Here is an 18,169-nt window from a genome sequence, read left to right as displayed (position 1 = left end):
ATTTGACTTTGTTTGTTTGGACCCTCTCAAACTTGATAGAAGGATTTGGACCTTGACCTCTAAAGGTTCTTTTTCTTGCATTTCTTTTTTTCAAATCCCGTCACTCTAACTATGTTCCTTGGGCATTCCCAGTCAAAGAAGTTTGGTCTATGCCTATTACCCCTAAATTAGTTGTTTTTTATTGGAAAGTTGGCTATGGTAAGATTAATAGATTGGAAACTTGCAAAAGAAGACTCTGTGTTTCTCCCCAAATTGGTGTACTCTTTGCAAAGCACAAAACGGGGATTGTTACCATTTATTGATATCTTATTCCTTTGCTACAACTATTTGGAATTGGGTTTTTGTTTTGTTTGGGTATAGGTGGAACCTGCCATCTAAAGTAAATATGTTGTTTAATCCATCTACCTTTGGGTGGCCCATGAAAAGAGGAAGAATTATGTTGAAATGTACTAAAGCAGCTCTCTTGTGGACTATTTGGGAAGAAAGGAATTCCAGAATATTCCAAGAAAAAGAATGCATATTGACAAGGGTATTTCTTTGGCTGAAATCTTTAAAACTCTTTAAGAGTTGCTCCTTTGATGCTATACAGAGGAGTTGGTTAGCAGTGGCTATTACTTTTTCTAAGAAGAATAGAATTTAAACAAGATGGACACCTCCTAATGGAGGGTTTTGTAAAGCTAAATTTTGATAGTAGTTAGGGCAATCCAGGACCTTCAAGCATAGGAGGTGTTCTGAGAAATGAGGACAGCAACATTCTCACTTTATTTTCAAGCTCAATGGATATAGGAGACTCTACAAGGGCTGAGCTTTTCTAGCTGTTGTACAAGGGACACAGATTGCAAACCATCTTGGAGTGGAGAATTTACTAATTGAAGGAGATGTTGAGGTTGTTGTGGGGTGGTTGTCGAACCCAAATACTGTCACTTGGGGCTATAGGAACCAAAAAAGTTCAGGGAAAATCTCTTAAACTACCCCAACTGTTCACAATATCCCTTACATTACCCTTAAGTTTTCTGACAATTGGCATCGCCATTAAACATTAACAGAAATATTGAAAATGTCTATTTTACCCTTCATTATTCTTCAAATTTTCAAATACATGTCACACCTTTGACAGTGTTAGAGCAGCAAATCTAAATGAAAACCTTCAAAATTTTCAAATACATGCCCTCAAAATTTTAAGGCAAAATTGGGTTCAACTTGATTCCCCTGCCTTCAAGATTTCTTGCTACCAATTCCCTCATTCATTATCAAAACCTGTCAAACAAAGTTCCTTTCTGAGTAATAGGTCCACAGTTGCACCCATCCCACACCATATTGAAGCAAATTAAACGGAAATATACCCTGCCCCTAGTATAAGAGCTCATTTGGGTAATTCATCCAAGCTCAAAGCCTCATTAGAAGTGATAGTCAATTCCTGCCCAGGGATGTGTATGCTGGGCTATGCCATGCCAGTGGCAATCAGTATATGCTTTGTAGAATAATACAGTTCAGTGTCATCTATTTGTATCACATCAACTTCATGAGGGCCAATCCGTTACCTTCAAACAATTTAACCCCGGAATTTGGCATTAACCTCTTGTATATTCCATTTACTCTTAGTATCTCCCCCTGAAGTTCACCTTCATAAGATGCTCCAAATACCAATATCTTTTTAAAAACACAACCATGAATAACGCACGTTCCGCCAATTCCACCTTTTTCCTTCTGATCTGATTGAGTTAAATGGAAGCTCACAAATTGAAACCTTAGCTCTGAATCCAACAGAAGTTCTAGTGGTGTGCACTCCACCGCTTCCAGTGCTGATTACAAACAGAGCAAAATCATATTGTGCATCTTCTTCATTAGAGTTGCAGACCTCTTCATCAATGAGCATCTTCCTCGACATGGTTCTACAACCAAATAAACTGAACAGAATCCATCCAAATTTGCTTTTCTTTGTTTACTTTTACAAAGAGAATCAAATGAAATAGTGTTTGATTGGTCAATCACAAGTTCTAAACCCACTATTGGAAACAAAAAAAAAAAAAAAAACAAAACAAAGGACAAACAAAATGTAGCAGTCATTGATATGTGAAAACCTATTTCCAATGAGCACATAAAATCAAATTCTAAATAGATTATTTAAAGTGGACCAAATCAGCCAACTACAGGAGCAATTGTAAGTAACTTTTCTGCAGCCATTTGGAGGAAATGATGGAGACCCAAGAATAGTCATACGAGGAAACCCAAAAAAAAAAACTATGCAGGGATACAGAATTGGGTAGCACCTTGACAATACTGGGTATTCTTGAAAATATTTTCTTAAGACCCTACAAAGGAAAATAGCAGAATTTTGACTCCTTCGGGTTTCTTCTCTTGTGCCTCATTTTTTAAAACCTTAACTCAACCAGTTGCTTCTCCTGGCTTGTCTTTCCCTATTAAAGAGGTTTGGTGTACGCCTATTCCTCCACAGGTTGGGAGTTTTATTGGGAAGTTTTCCTGGAAAGAATCAACACAAGTGATCTGCTTCAAAGAAAGAGACCCAAAAGTTGTTTATCCCCACATAGGTGTATTCTCTGCAAGTCTAATGAGGAAACTGGTTATCACCTATTTGTATCCTACCATCTTGCTAAAACTATTTAGGAATGGGTTCTCTCTCTTTTTGGGTGTAGCTGGAAACCCCCACTAAATGTGCAAAGCTTGCTTACACCTTCTTACTTCAGTTGGCCAATGAAAAGAGGAAGGATTATGTGGAGGTGTGTAAGGGTTGTTGTATGTTGGCCTTTATGGGAAGAAAGAAATTCAAGAATCTTCTCAGGCAAGGAGAGAATCCTTGAGAATATCATATAGCTAATCCACATAAGAGTGGCATATTGGCTGAAATCTTTGGACTTGTTCACAAATTTCACTTTGGATGAATTACTAAGAAACTGGAAAGAGATTGCAAGTCAATGGATTTATAAAACTAAACTTCGATGGTAGTAGCATCAGGAATCCAGGGCAATCTGGTATTGAGGGGGTTTTCAGGAATGAGGATGGGAATGTATTAACTATTTTCTCAGGCCCAATTGGAGAAGGTGACTCTCTTAGGGTTGAGATCCTAGCAGCCTTGGAAGGAATTCAAAGAGCTAAAGAATTGAATATTAGTAAGTTGGTAATTGGAGGTGACTCAGAGATGGTAATAGGTTGGTTAAAAGAAGACAAGAACAAATTGTGGAGTTACAACAAGGAAAAGAAGAAACTTAAATGGCTCACTACGGACATTGAGGTAAAGTGCAGTTAGGCAAAGAGAAGTGCTAAGTCATTTGCTAATGGTTAGCCAAGCAAGGGGTGAATAAAGAATCCTTGTTCTGGGCTCACTTCTAATTGTTTTTTTTCTTTTTCTTTTGGTGGTCTCAACCTCTCCTGGGGGAGTTAAGATTGTTTATCTCCCCCTTCTTGTACTTAAAGCTTTTGATTAATTATTTGTTATTGATCAAAAAAAAAAGAGAGAAAATGGAGATTATCTTTAGAATCCACTACCTTTCTTGTCGTTAAAAAAACAAGACATGCTTAAGTCAAAGGATAAACAATATCACCCAATGAGTGCATGCCCGGGTGAAGGCATGTCTGTTGTTGTTACACCAAAAGATACAAGAATAACCCACTACATATAAAATAGAGGCTACCTCTAGGATATATTACCAAACTTAACTATGACAATCAGGTAATACCAAGGTAGCTTAATGTGTAGAGTGATGCCTAGGCAACAAGGCACTCATGGAGGGTTGCCTTAATCACTAAAATGTTTTTCACACGGTGCTGCTGGATACTTTTGTTTTCTTAACTTTCAGAGATTATGATAATAAACCAGACATTATTAAACTGATTTATTTAATTTGAGTTAAAATACTAGTTTATTATTATTTTTCTTATTTGCTCAGATTCAATCAAAACTTTAAAACCTGAATGAACAAGCATGGAAGAACTCAAAATCTTGTCCAATCAACAAATAGTGATTTTCTTGTTTCATCCTTTCTTTTTTCTTTTCTTTTCTTTTCTATTTTTCCTAGTACAAAAGTAGAGATGGTTGTTGTTTGCTGTGCAACAAGAGGAATTACATTAGGATTCATAGTTTTTATTCAAAAAAATCCCATCACCTAGGCAACTAGGTGACAAGGCACCCTCTATTGCCTAGATTTGCCTTGGTGCCTTGAATGCTATGGGCATCACACAAAGTGTTTCATTACCTAGGCATGTAAGGTGTAGTTCATAAATGCAAGAAGCATAAGCCTCCTCAAGAGGAAGAGGAGTTCTTGCTTTTCTTGTTTCTTTTTAATGAAATATGCCTTGTATTAAAAAGAATGAGGATGCATAACACTAGAAGAAAGGGTGCTAAGCCCAGACTTGCGCATGATCATCCCTACCCAATGTCCACCAAAACAAGAGGAAGTCACGTCTTTGGTTTGATCTTGTGGGTTAAAGATTAGCAACTTAATTTGTAGAAAAACGCAAGTTTGCTGCTCAGAGAAAGGGAAAAGGAAGAACAAAAGAGTCATATGGAAAGAGAGGTCAAATATTAAGAACTTATGATTTAACAAAAGCTATGGCCCTAGATAGGATTGAATGGCAACTCGGGTTCTAAGCATATGATTGTCAAAAGGTAAAGTTTCTGACAACTACGTTTCAGTGCATATGGCATTTCATTAATTTCTTGTAGTGATATTATTGGAAGTAATAAATTATTCATGACAACTTTTCCCTTTAATGAAATATTTATTTCACTATAAAAACCCATGTCAACTATGGTTGCAAAGAAAACTAATCCTACTAAAGTTTGCATCTTCAATTCTGTCCCAAGACCCTATCATATAGTGCACTGAAATCTTAATATAAAGGAAAGCGCAATCTAAAAAGAATACTGCATTCAGGAGCAACTCGAGTTGTAGTAAAAATATCATAAATATTTCTTTCTTTACAATACCGTTTTTGCTCATCGTATCCTGCAATGTTGTCCCATGATATCCCATCATTTGGGGAGCCAGCAAGGGGTTCTGTAAGTCCAAAAATTCTCACTCCCATGGCCTCAAGAGTAGCTATAGATTTCTCTGTAGAAGGTAACTGTGCAGTATCTGCTTTCTCCCGTTTATCCACATATCCCCTTGGCCTTCTTTCCAAAGGTTTCCTTGCACCTGCTCTTACGCCAGCTAATTTTAATGCAGAAACTAAAGCATCAAGTTCCTTTGCACTAAAACTCCCCTTCTTGATGAATTCAATTTCCTGAAACAATTCATATTATTTATTATCTTTTCTTTTAGGTAAATAACATAATCCAGTATCAGAAACTAAAACATAACAAAGTTCATAATCATGTAAGGATTCAACCTGAAAAAAGGGAAAACTGCTTCAAAATATATTGCTGCTGAAAATATTAGAAAAAAAAATATGAACTAACCGCATTGTCAGCACTAATGAGCGACTGAAACACAAGAATGCATAGATCTCCCCCACATTCATCATTGGCATCTATAAATCCCCCATCTCTTCCAACCTCCTGCTTTTGGGGCTGACGAAGTGTTAGCTGCCATGCAACTGCACTGAAATATGTAAAAAAAGGGGGGAAAAACTTTTTATCAGTTCATAGAATCAAACTTATTTTTTATGAGACATATAATTTCAGTTTTAAATTAAAAATATATATATATATCAGCCATGTTTAACTAGTAAAGAGTGAAAAAACAAAAGAATCAAAAATTGCTTCAGGGAATTTTAGGCCGACTCTCTTTCAAGAGAGTAGTGTATTATCGTGTTCTCTTGCCAACTACACTTTGTGATTGCTCTTAGTGGGCATTGACTGACTCTGATATTGAACTCAAACCAATGTCAGCAAAAGCTGTGCTGCATCTTGTGTTAGGGAACCATTGGTTTGGTGATATCAGTGATTTAAAAGGCACGCCTAGACGCAGAGACGAGGCGCATTTTGAGGTATGTGCATCGCCCAGCTCCTAGGTGCACCCCTTTGAAAAGGCGCACCAGGTGTGCACCGGATGTGCCTTGCACCTCAGCCCAGGTGTGCGCTTTTTGCTTTTTTTTAGTCTAAAAGCTGGGTACAAAGGCGCGACCCATAGAATCAAGAATGCAATATGTTTTACATCACATTAGCTACTTGAAGCAAATAGGTTTTTTAAAACATTTATTTTAAAATTTATGTTTATATTTTTTATTAACATTATGTTTAATATTTTTTGAATTTTTGGCATTTTTTTTAATTTTCTGACTTTTTTCATTTTTTAGCTTTTTTTTTGTAAATTTGCGCCTTGCTTAAAAAGGCGTGTGCCTCGCCTTGCACCTTGCACCTCAGGCGCAAATTGGCCCTTGCACTTTTAAAACACTGGGTGATACAATCAGATATAACCATGCATCCCCTCTAATCCTTTTCAATAGACTTTGAGAGGATCAAGGCATTGATCTTTGTTTTCAGAAGATCATTACTGAGGGAAACACATAGATTTCCATTGGTTGGATGACAGATTTATCTTCAAGAACATAAAGAAGGCTTGGCCTCAGCTGTGGTGTCCAGACTTAACCCCTCATTCCAATGGGTTCCAAAATCCAATAACTTAGTTATGGATAATCTTGCTTCAGAGGATGTGGAAGAGTGTGTTGTGGGGGACTAATATTGCTGATTTAGAAACTTTGGGTTAGATAGGGCATTGTAGATCATAAGGGCTTTCTACCTTCCTTTCTTCTTCTTAATGCAAGACTTCTCTATTTGCCTTAGAAATTCCTTTATTTTGGTATTTCATTTTTTTTTTGATAAGTGTGAAAGTATTTCATTCAATAAAAGAGAGGGTGAACCATCCTCAAAATCATGTACAAAAAGATCCTTTACAGACATATCTTTAACCTCCAGCTATACAAAGGATAACTACATCAAAATCATAATAGAATCCCATCTGTTTAAGAAACCATCCAACGGGTGTCTCTGAAAGGAGATAAAACCTGCACCAACAGCCACTCTATTTTGCTGATAACACCATCAATGAGAGCAGCCTTATTTTCAAAAATGTGGCTGTTGCTCTCCTTCCAGACCCCCCAGCAGAGAGCAAAAAGGAAGAAGACCCCATAAAACTTTTTTCCTCTAGTAGAAAAACCTGCTGAGGGCCAAGAGGCCAAAAGAGATGGCAAATCAAGGGGAAGCACCCAACTTCTGGAGAACATCTGGAGAAAATGTGCCCACACTGAATAGGTAAATGAGCAATGAAGGCAGATGATTCACTGACTCTTGCTTAGAACCACATAAACAGCACAAACCCTCTAGCATGCCTCTATTTAGGAGATGATCAGATGTTAAAGCCTTGGCCCTTGCTGCAGTTCACAAGAAAACCACATTGCGTGGAGCTTGGACTTTCCATAACCAGGCCCAAGGGACAGTGGGAAGTGAAGGTGATAACACCACATTGTAGCAAGACTTGGTTGAAAAAAGACCAGATCTGTCCCCAATCCAAAGTCTACAATCTGCCTCCTCAGGAAAGATGCGGAAGGCTTGTAACCTGGCCAGTAAAGCACTAAGATCCTCCATCGAGGGGAACCAAACCAGCCAAGGGTCAGTGTTGTTGAACTTGGTCCTTTGCAGTTTGACATCACATTGAGAAACCAGGTTTTTTCTTTTTTTTCTTTTTTTTGTGGAGAAAAGGTAATGTAACTTTATTAAACTCTAGAAAGAGCAGAAGTACAACAACAACAACAACCCCCCAATACAAGATTAGATTTCAATTAAGCTCCTTGACTTCAACAGAGACCCTAGGCCAGAGGTCTGAAGCCCTTTTACAACTGAACCCCAAAAAACCAGTTTTCCAAAAGAAAAGGAAATTAAAACATCCAAATCTTTAGAGACATTATGGAACAACCGTCTATTCCTTTCAGACCTGTTAGTGTCGAGTTTGTAGGGGTATTTCTGTCTTTGTGTTTGTGTTTAAGTGCTGATGTGTAAGTTCATGTTAGATTTAATGTCCCTAACTTAAGTAGGGGCATATGTGATTTTTCCACATTATTTTAGTAATATAAAATACATTTGGCCGAATGGGAGAGTGTGCTTTTTCACTCATTCGAACCAGAATCTTTTCTCCTCGTTTCTCTTCTACTCTTCTCCTTTCTCTTTCTCTCTTTCTCTCTCTCTCCTTCTCTCTTCTCTCTCTCTTCCTTGACTGTTATCGGTCTAACAGGCAGACCGAACACTAACATGGTATCGGAGCTGAACTGAGCAAATCGGATCTGCCCAGAATTCTGTTATCTGCACACCCAGCCTAGGGTTTTCTCTTGTTTTCTTCGCCATCAGCTAGAGATAAGGGAAGGGGCTGAAAAGGAGTGATCGCCCTCTTCCCTTGGAGGTTTCTATGCCTCCAGTTATGGTGTTTGTGGTCGGTTGGTGCAGTTTCTAAGAAGCCCTCCCCTAATCGATGAAGAGAAGAGGGCTGATTTGTGTGATGCAGTGGGTGTCTTGTGTGGTCTGATTTTCGGGTGATAAGGTAAGAGGCTTTATGCATTTTTTCTTGGTGTGAATCAAATGAGAAATCTATTTCAGACTGTATGGTGGGATTTCAGATTGTAGTGTGCTAGGGTTTGTGTACCCTTCAGTATCATTTGAAGGGGGGGGTGTTTCTCAAACAATGTTGTGAAGTTTCAGGCAGTCGTGGAGTTGGGTTTGTAGTGTAAAGAGCGCAATTTGCAGCAGTAGTAAGTGCTCAAATCAGTGTGTAGTGCGATCTAGTGTGCAGTTTGCCGAATTCAGCCATGGGAGACAACAGTGATAGCAAGACTAGTGTGATGGTCCCTACTGACTACCTAAATGTTCAAATGACCTCCATTAAGCTGAATGGAGAAAATTATGTACCTTGGGCCAAATCTATAGAAGTCTTTCTTAAGGCAAAGAAGAAGGTGAAGCACATAAGGGACGAAAAACTTTCCACCGATTCTCATGAGTATGATGATTGGGAGCAGGCAGCACATGGTTATGGAATAGTATGGAACCCAAGATTAGTGTAAATTTCATGTACCTTGATACTGCCAAAGAAGTGTGGGACCATGCTAAGAAGCTATATTCGGGTCAAGACAGCACAGCCAAAGTATATCAGTTGTACTAGGAATACTTTAATCTACAACAGGGTAATCAGAGTCTTGAGGAGTACTATGCTAGTATGAGAAACATTCGTAATGAATTGAATGTTTATCACCCCCTCACTTCTGATGTCAAAATTCAGCAACAACAAAGAGAACAGCTTGATGTGACTCGGTTTTTTGTGGGGCTGAAATCTGAATATGAACCAGTGCGGGCTCAAATACTAGGAGGGTCAGCTCTCCCTTCCTTAGAAGAGGTGTTTGCTCGACTCAAGAGGATTTCCATTGGATCTACCGAGAACCCTAATATTTCCGATAGATCAGCCCTAGTAGTATCCAGAGGCCGTGGTGTTAGAGGTGGAGCTCGGGGAGCTCAGTCTAGCCGTAGTGATAGTAGTGGACCAGCATATGGCCGGAGTGGTGGTAGTGGACCTACATACAACCGTGGTGGTGGTCGTACTGGAGGTTGAGATTCAAGGGGAGCCCGTGCCAGAAGACGTAGTTCGGGTCCAAGGAGGTGTACACACTATGGTATGGATGGACATACCATTAATTATTGCTATGACTTGCATGGTCCACCTTCAACTTGGGCCAATCATGTCGTGACCAGTGACAATAGCTTCAGATAGGAGAGCCATTCAGCTGATCAGGTACCTCCTACATCCACAGATGTTACTGAAAGAATGGTAGTATCCATCTAATGGACGCCAAAAAGATTGCAGAATGGGTGGGCGAATTTCAAAAATTTTCCTACCTTCTCCCAACTGGGAATCGTATTCCCTAAATTTAGAATACAATATTCAAGGATCCTACTTGAACCATAATCGAACCAGATCTAAACCAAAAAGAAAAAAGGGAGAATTATACCTAATCCGGAGAAGCAGTATCTCCCAAAGTTGGTGTTCACGCCCAAAGAGGATACCAAGATCCGCTCCTGCTGAAGATGACACCACTGTAGGTGGAACGGAACTAGCAGAGTGCGTCCTACACACTGGATCCTTCTCAAGAACCCTCTGGAAACTCTGAGCACCAAATCTTTTACAGTCTTTTCTACAAGACTGATGTCAAGAATTGATTTCTTAATTTCTTTCTTCTGCAAAGATCGAATCTTGCAAGAAGGAATGGCGGCGGCTAGAAGAGAACTCCAAGGACGAAGATGGCTGAATTGCTTCTCTTCTCTCTGGAGTGTGTATGAAATCTAATCTCAATTCCCATGATGCTTTCTTGCTTGAACCCTTGGTTCGAAAAATCTCTTTTCTCCCTTAGGGTTTCTCCTCTTTTCTTCTTGATTAAGAAACCTCCTAAATTAGGAGTTATCCCAATCCAAATCAGTATTTGGATAGGGAATTATCTTAACCCTATCTCCAGATTCAGTTAGCTTACTCCTGATCTTATCAGGAGGTTACCAGATTCAAATACGATTTGAATTTGGTCTCCCAGAGTGGATAAGGTTAAAGGCCCAATCCTTTTGCTAACATTAATCTCAGATCCGCCCCATAGATGGATGATCATATCAGCCCAGCTCGAAATGGGCTTTTGGCCCATTAAGTTTTCAGTGCTTAACTAGTTTCCAATCTGCTGCCCAGTTGGACTTCTTTGTATGGTGTGGGACCCAAGCATTGATCTACACACCAGCCACATGGGTTCGGCCCAGCCTTTATTACAAGGCCCAGCCGAATTCACTGAAAAACTCAGTGAACCCCTGAGCCCATCACATGGACCCTATGGGCCCAACACTTACATTAAGTGGTCCCTGGGCCAAGCCATCTTATAAAAACCCAGGGACTGTGAGCAGGTGCAAGATTAGCCCATCAAGTACTATCCTAAATGGTCTTACACTTAACCTCTCAGCCCTTAATGATCAAGCACTGCCCGACAAGAGAGGACGTTTCCCTTGGTTGCAAGGGACAATGCCACACTCTCCACTCACATGGATCCCGGGAATTAAAACCATTTGCAAACATTTTGAAACCGTACAAATATATATATAAGTATTTATTAATTTTGCAAAATAAAATTCCAATGATTGAAATCAACTGCCGGCAGTTTGGTTTCCATCAGAGAGAGTGCATTCCCGATCATTACCTTTGTCCGACAAAGGGGCTGGTCTTGTCACTATGATCACCCACTCAAATGAATTCTCAGACTGTTCCAACATGCCCAGGTTTTGATCCCCGCTAAGGATCTCACTGATTGGCATATCAAAGACCGTCCGATCCGACACCTAGTGAAGTGTCATAATCGAGTCTAGGGGTCAGGTGTAACTTTCCAGATTTGCCTATCTGTCTCCAAGGTCCAGGGCAATACTGAAAATCTGGTACGGTTCAAGGATTTGAGTAATCTCATACTGCATGTGCCTTGGGTCTTACCCTGGTGGCCGAGACAGGCCATCCCAACACTTGGTGGCACACCAATATCAGCCCTGGCAGGATAAATCTCCCCAGACTTGTCCAATCGGCTGTGAACATTTAAAACTAACACGAGTCTCTATAAGTGTCCAGTTTTAGGGTCTTACACAGAATTATACCAAACAACATGAATCAAACATGCACTTTATTTATTTACACTAAATAACAAAAGTACATCAAATCGGATTGAAGCTAAGAGCATACAAAACTGTCTAACAGTTACTGGGAAAGAGATGATGAGTATTTCCCGTGATGAGTATGAGAATTTGGTGCAGGCGACATCTCAACATATATTAGGGACTGCCTAACTCAGGGACTCTTTCGAGGGAGCCTGCCTCCTAAATGAGAGAGAGAAAGAGATAGAGAGAGAGAGAGAGAAAGGGAGATTGTATTCCCAAATCGATAATCCCCTCCTAGCTTCCTTTCCTTATTTATATACTGCTATTACAATTCTGTTATACCCGCCTCTCCACTTGTCCAATTTGTTAGTTAGTTTGTTCTAGTGGTTGGCTGTTAGTTACATTCTTTAAAGGCTGGCATGGCCTTTTCTTGTACACTTGTATTCCCTTTATTTGTGTCTCAACAATCCCTCCTCCCTTGAAAGCGACCTTGCCCTCAAGGTCAAGATGTGGAAATCTATTCTGTAAATCCAAGTAAGGTTCCCAAGTTGCATCCTCAATTGGGAGACTTGACATACCACCAATGTCTCTGGCTCGATGTGATTCCCTTTGTGTATCCACCTGAAATCAGTTCCTTATGTTTTTGGAAGATCACTGAGAACTTCTGAAGTAGTTGTTGTAGTTGTGTGCGGCCTTCTTCGGATCTGCTTCCTTGGGCTAGGATGGGGTCGTTCCCGTGGGAGTCTATCTGCATTAATATGATGTGGGTTGGGTATGCTGCCTGTTTCCTTAGGGAGGCGAGACTAATAAGTCCTGGACCCTCGGACAGCTGCCCTTGAATATGCACCTGAGAGCTGCCCACTTGAAAATCCATGGTGAGACGGGCCCAATCACATATCACCTGAGAGCTGCTTGTCTGGCATCCACACCCCATCCTTGGATTATTGATTCTGGAGCCTCTGATCACATGATTGGAACTCCATGTGTGTTTTCTTCCCTCTCTTATTGCCCAACATCACAATTTGTTACCCTTGCTAATGGTTCCACATCCTCCATTTGTGGTATTGGTAATGTTGACCTGGAGCCTGTATCTCTATCCTCGGTTTTGTATATCCCTAAATTTCCTTTTAATCTTATGTTTGTTAGTAAGTTAACCAAGTCTCTTAATTGCTCCATTACCTTTTACCCCTCTTCATGTGTTTTTCAGGATCTCAAGACGGGGATGAAGATTGGTGAAGGGCATGAAGCCGGTGGATTGTATTATCTTGATGGTGGTGGAAGTACGTCAACCGCTCTCCAATTGTCCCTCTCTCCTCTCTAGTGGCATTGTCAATTTGGTCATCCTTCACTGAAAGTTTTGAAGTCTTTGGTTCCTTCATTAAGTCATCTTTCTATTTTGCATTGTGAGTCATGTCAGTTGGGGAAACATCATCGTGTTCCCTTTAGTCCTAGAGTTGATAATTATGTATCGAGTGTTTTTTCTTTGGTTCATTCAGATGTTTGGGGTCCTTATAAAGTGATGTCATACAATGGATATAAATATTTTGTCATTTTTGTTGATGATTATTCAAGGATGGCGTGGCTCTATTTAATGAAAGAAATAAGTGAATTGTTTACCATTTTCAAAAAGTTTTATGCTGAGATTTGCAACCAATTTGGTGTTCACATTAAAATTTTTCATTCTGATAATGGCCGCGAATATCTCTTCATCATTTCAAGACTGCCTAGGCCAACATGGCATTATCCATCAGACTTCATGTACCTATACCCCACAACAAAACAGGGTGGTTGAGATATAGAATCATCACCTCTTGGAAACAGCTCGGTCCCTCATGCATCACATGAATGTTCCCAAATCCTTTTGGAGTGATGTAGTGCCTACTTCCTACTTCTTGGTTAACCAGATGCCCACACCTATCCTTGATGATCATTCCCCATTTACCACTTGTTTCCTACCTTGTCTCTGTTTCCTCTCTCTCCTTGGGTTTTTAAATGTGTTTGTTTTGTTCATAATCCGGGGCCAGGAATGGACAAGTTAGATGCACGGTCTATTAAGTGCATCTTCCTTGGCTATTCTCGGACTCAGAAAGGGTATAAGTGTTATCACCCTAGCTCTCGACGTTCCTTTGTATGTGCTGATGTTACTTTCTTTGAGTCTACTCCATTCTTCTTAGGGTCCAATGATGTTTCCTCCTCCTCACCACCTCCTCCCCTTCCTCTTCCAGTTATAGACTTTGTTCCCCTTGTTCCCACAGTGACCAAGTCTTTGCCTCTAGTGCCACCCCCTATTGAACGACCACCGATCCATCACGTGTATACACATCGCCCACGTGTATCGGCTCCTCCTCCAGCTTCATCATCGTCAACAGATCCGGCAACTGTTACCACACCAGCCCCGACCCCAGTATTTGATCTTGATCTTCCCATTGCCTTACGGAAAGGTAAGCGCAATTGTACCCTTCATCCTATTTCTAATTATGTTTCACTGCTCACCTTTCCACTTCCCATCGCCAGTTTATCTCTTTGTATCCTCTGTTGTTATACCTAAGGATGTCCAGGAAGCCCTTGCCTCTCCAGGATGGTGTCGTGCGATGGAAGAACTCTCAACTCTGGCTCATAATCATACATGGGAACTCACCACTCTTCCTCCTAGTAAGCAGGTCGTTGGTTGTAAGTGGGTTTATGCAGTTAAGTACTTACCTAATGGTATTGTAGAGCAGCTAAAAGCTAGATTGGTTGCCAAAGGGTATTCTCAAACCTATGGTTTGATTACACAGAGGCTTTCTCCCTAGTTACTAAGATTGGTTCAGTCCGTGTTGTGATTTCTCTTGCTGTGATGTATGATTGGCCCCTCTATCAGCTTGATATCAAGAATGCCTTCTTGCATGGTGATCTGCTCGAGGTCTATATGGAGCAACCACTGGGGTTTGTTGCTCAAGGGAGGATGGTAAAGTGTGCCAACTACTGAAGATCATTTATGGGCTTAAATAGTCTCCTTGAGCATGGTTTGGCAGATTTAGTGAGGTAGTAAAGAAGTTTGGTATGAAACAGTGCCAAGTTGACCATTCCGTCTTTAGTCATGACTCTTAGGCAGGGAAGATCCTATTAGTGGTGTATGTAGATGATATTGTCATTACCGAGAATGATAAAATGGGCATTGACAGGTTGAAGATCTTTTGCAGGAACATTTTCAGACAAAGGACCTTGGTAAATTGAAGTATTTCTTGGGGATAGAAGTAGCAAGGTCCAAGCATGGTATTAACTTGTGTCAGAGGAAATATGTTCTTGATTTGCTTGAAGAAACAAGTTTGTTAGGTGCTAAACCAGCTGAAACTCCTATGGAAACAAACACTAAACTGGGCAGTGATATGGGTGAAGTGTTTGAAGACCCTGGCAGATACCAGCGGCTTGTAGGTAAACTGAACTACGTAACCATCACTCAGCCAGACATTTCATTTGCAGTTAGTGTGGTAAGTCAGTTCATGCAGAAACCTCTAGTTCCACATTGGGATGCGGTTATAAGGATTGCAAGGTATTTAAAGGGGGCTCCTGGTCACGGTTTGATATACAAAAGTGGTGGAAAACTTGAAATAGAAGGATATACTGATGCTGATTGAGTCAATTCTGTATCTAATAGGAGATCTACTACAGGCTATTGCACTTTTCTTGGGGGTAATCTGGTGACATCGAAAAGCAAGAAGCAGACGGTTGTGGCAAGAAGCAATGCAGAGGCAGAATATAGAGCTTGACACATACTACTTGTGAATTAGTGTGGCTAAGGAACCTTCCATAGGAAATGGGATACACTGTTGATACTCCAATGAATCTCTACTGTGACAATAAGGCTGCAGTTCACATTTCCACTAATCTGTTGTTTCATGAGAGAATCAAACACATAGAGGTTGGCTGTCACTTTGTTAGAGAGAAGGTGCTGAATGGAGTGATAGACACTGCATATGTCAACACAGGGAACCAGTGGACAGATTTGTTTACTAAAGGGTTGAGTCGGGGGAGAGTGGACTTCATATGTAACAAGCTAGGATTATATGATACATACTCTCCAACTTGAGAGGGAGTGTTAGTGTCGAGTATGTAAGGGTATTTCTGTCTTTGTGCTTGTGTTTAGGTGCTGATGTGTAAGTTTATGTTAGATTTAATGTCCCTAACTTAAGTAGGGGCATATGTGACTTTTACACATTATTTTAGTAATATAAAATACATCTGACCGAATGGGAGAGTGCTTTTTCTCTCATTCAAACCAGAATCTTTTCTCCTTGTTTCTCTTCTGCTCTTCTCCTTTCTCTCTTTCTCTCTTTCTCTCTTTCTCTCCTTCTCTCTTCTCTCTTTCTTCCTTGACTGTTATCAGTCTAACAAGCAGACCGAACACTAACAAGACCAAATGGTGCTTATCACTGTATCCCGAATAGACATCCGCACACTACTTGCAACATTTGAAAGACCTTGAAGTTCTCAACACCACAGCAGCTCCAACACTTTTCAGGCATGACCCAAGCTAACCCCAGGGCTGAGAAATAGTGTCACAAATAGAGGAAGACACAGGGCAATGGAGGACCAGGTGATTATTGTCCTCGCAAGCTTGACCACAAAGCACACATAACTGATCCTGGACCTGCACCCCTCTTTTAGCCAGGTTAACTTTAGCTAAACACCTGTCCAACACAGCTGCCCAGACCAGAGAATTGACTTTTGAGGGGAAAATCAGATTCCAAATTTTGGAGGCGGGCACATCAGCTAAGCTTCTTTCTGAAAGCTTAAGGACAAAGGATTTGACTGAAAAAAGGCCATCTGCAATCGAAATCCAGCTCCAACTATCTTCGATACTCAGGTCCAGGGTCTGAAGAGAAAGCAGCTCCGCAACCTTGTCAATTTCCCAATCCTGGAAGTGTCTTCAGAAGGAAGGGCACCAGGAAACAGAGCTGCCACTTACTTCATAACAATCAGCCACGGCAGCATTCTGGTTATCAGCAATCTGATATAATTGTGGAAATAGTTTGATAAAGGCCTGCTGCTACACGACGGATCTTTCCAAAAAGTCAGCCTTTGACTAATGCCCAGTTTAGGACTTAACCCTCTGCTGAATATTGGAAGAGTGTCCATGGTTTTCCTCCATATTGAGCAACCTAAGGAGGTCAAAGATGAGATGGTTAACCAGTCACCTCCATCTGTATTGTATTTGACTGCAATTAAGTTTCTCCACCAACTTCCTCTTTCCTTCTCGAATCTCCAAATCCATTTACCCAACAGAATGTTATTAAACATCTTCATTCTCCTGATTCCCAGGCCCCCTTTCGACTTTCAAGTACATACCTGGTCCCAATTGACCAAATGAATCTTTTTTTTTCCTCCTCCCACCCTTTCCACAGAAAATCCCTTTGAAAGAAGGCAAGTTAGAAAGGGAACTTTTTTAAGAGGGTCATTCTACCTCCCAGGGATGGATATTTGGCTTTCCAAGAGGTGAGCTTCTTTTCCAGGCACTCCAAGACTGGGTCGCAAACCAATGATGAGGTGCATTTAGCTCCCAGAGGAAGACCCAGATATTAGATGCTAGTATGAATTCATTTAATTGAACGATTAGATTAGTAAATAGAACTTGTGATGAGGAAGAAGTTGGCACATCTTACCAATTAGAACTGTTTATTGTATTTTGAGATCTCTATATCCTGGAGGAGTGTAGGACAAGGGTTAACACTCATGTTGCAGTTGGAGTATTCGATGACTCCCATTCTTTCTGTAGTTAACTTATTCCTGATTATTTCTTTCATTGTCATATCCATTGTTAAATTATGAACACTTAAATCATTTCTTACTACTTTGACCCATGTCCATTTTGATTTACCCCTAGCCCTTCTAGCCCCTTCAAATTGCATCCGATAACTTCTTACAGATGCTGTCAATGGTCCTCTATACACGTGATGAAACCATCTTTTTCTTTCACTTTCTCTCATTTTATCACCTAATACCCCAAGGTTCCTTTCAATGACTCCATTTCTGAGCATAGCCTTTTTAGTTTTTTTTTTTTTTTTTATCAATAAGCCTTTTTAGTTTTTTCCACACTCATCCATCTCAGCATACACATTTCTGCAACCCAGTTTCTAGATATGTTGTTTCTTGACCACCCAGCACTCTGCTCAATACAGCAATAATTGGCCTTACAGCTGTTTTATAGAATTTTACTTTTAATCTTAGCATTTGCCTATCACATAAGACTCTGGATGCACCCCTCCATTTTGCCCATATGACTCAAATTCTATGAGCAACATCCTCTTCAATCTCTCCCTTTTTTTGAATTGTCAAACCAAGGTACCAGAAAAGGTCACATTGAGTCATCTCTAGGTCTCCAATCCGAAGCGACCTTGGTTTGTACTCCTGTTATTATTAAATTTACATGTCATACATTCTATTCTAGTCCTACTTATTTTCAAACCTCTTGTTTCTAAGGCATTGATCCATGCCTGATGGTTCTCTATGCTATTTTCTATATAAAAAGAAAGAAACAAAAGAATTTTGTATAGCTGCAAGAAATGTTTGGTGTGCATATTTTCA

At 40.3% G+C, this 18,169-nt stretch overlaps 1 protein-coding gene across 4 annotated transcripts in view; it reads right to left on the bottom strand.

Annotated features, from left to right (window-relative positions):
• The window catches only part of LOC148875257 (P-loop containing nucleoside triphosphate hydrolases superfamily protein), a 35,883-nt gene that overhangs the window by 14,165 nt on the left and 3,549 nt on the right, over positions 1 to 18,169 (bottom strand). For all 4 annotated transcript variants that reach the window (XR_016104940.1, XR_016104941.1, XM_088964334.1 and 1 more), the window contains exons 5-6: positions 5,417 to 5,558; positions 4,946 to 5,241 (exon numbers count right to left, since the gene is read on the bottom strand). Coding sequence is in view for 2 of the 4 variants with exons in the window: in XM_088964334.1 (XP_088820460.1) it covers positions 4,946 to 5,241; positions 5,417 to 5,558 (438 nt within the window). In the remaining 2 variants the exon portion in view is untranslated. The remainder of the gene's footprint in view (positions 1 to 4,945; positions 5,242 to 5,416; positions 5,559 to 18,169) is intronic.

The sequence above is a fragment of the Nelumbo lutea genome, chromosome 1 (genome assembly GCF_056320005.1).
Source record: "Nelumbo lutea isolate HS-2025 chromosome 1, American lotus-T2T, whole genome shotgun sequence".
NCBI classification, from domain to species: domain Eukaryota; kingdom Viridiplantae; phylum Streptophyta; class Magnoliopsida; order Proteales; family Nelumbonaceae; genus Nelumbo; species Nelumbo lutea.
This window is presented reverse-complemented; position numbering and strand designations above follow the sequence as displayed.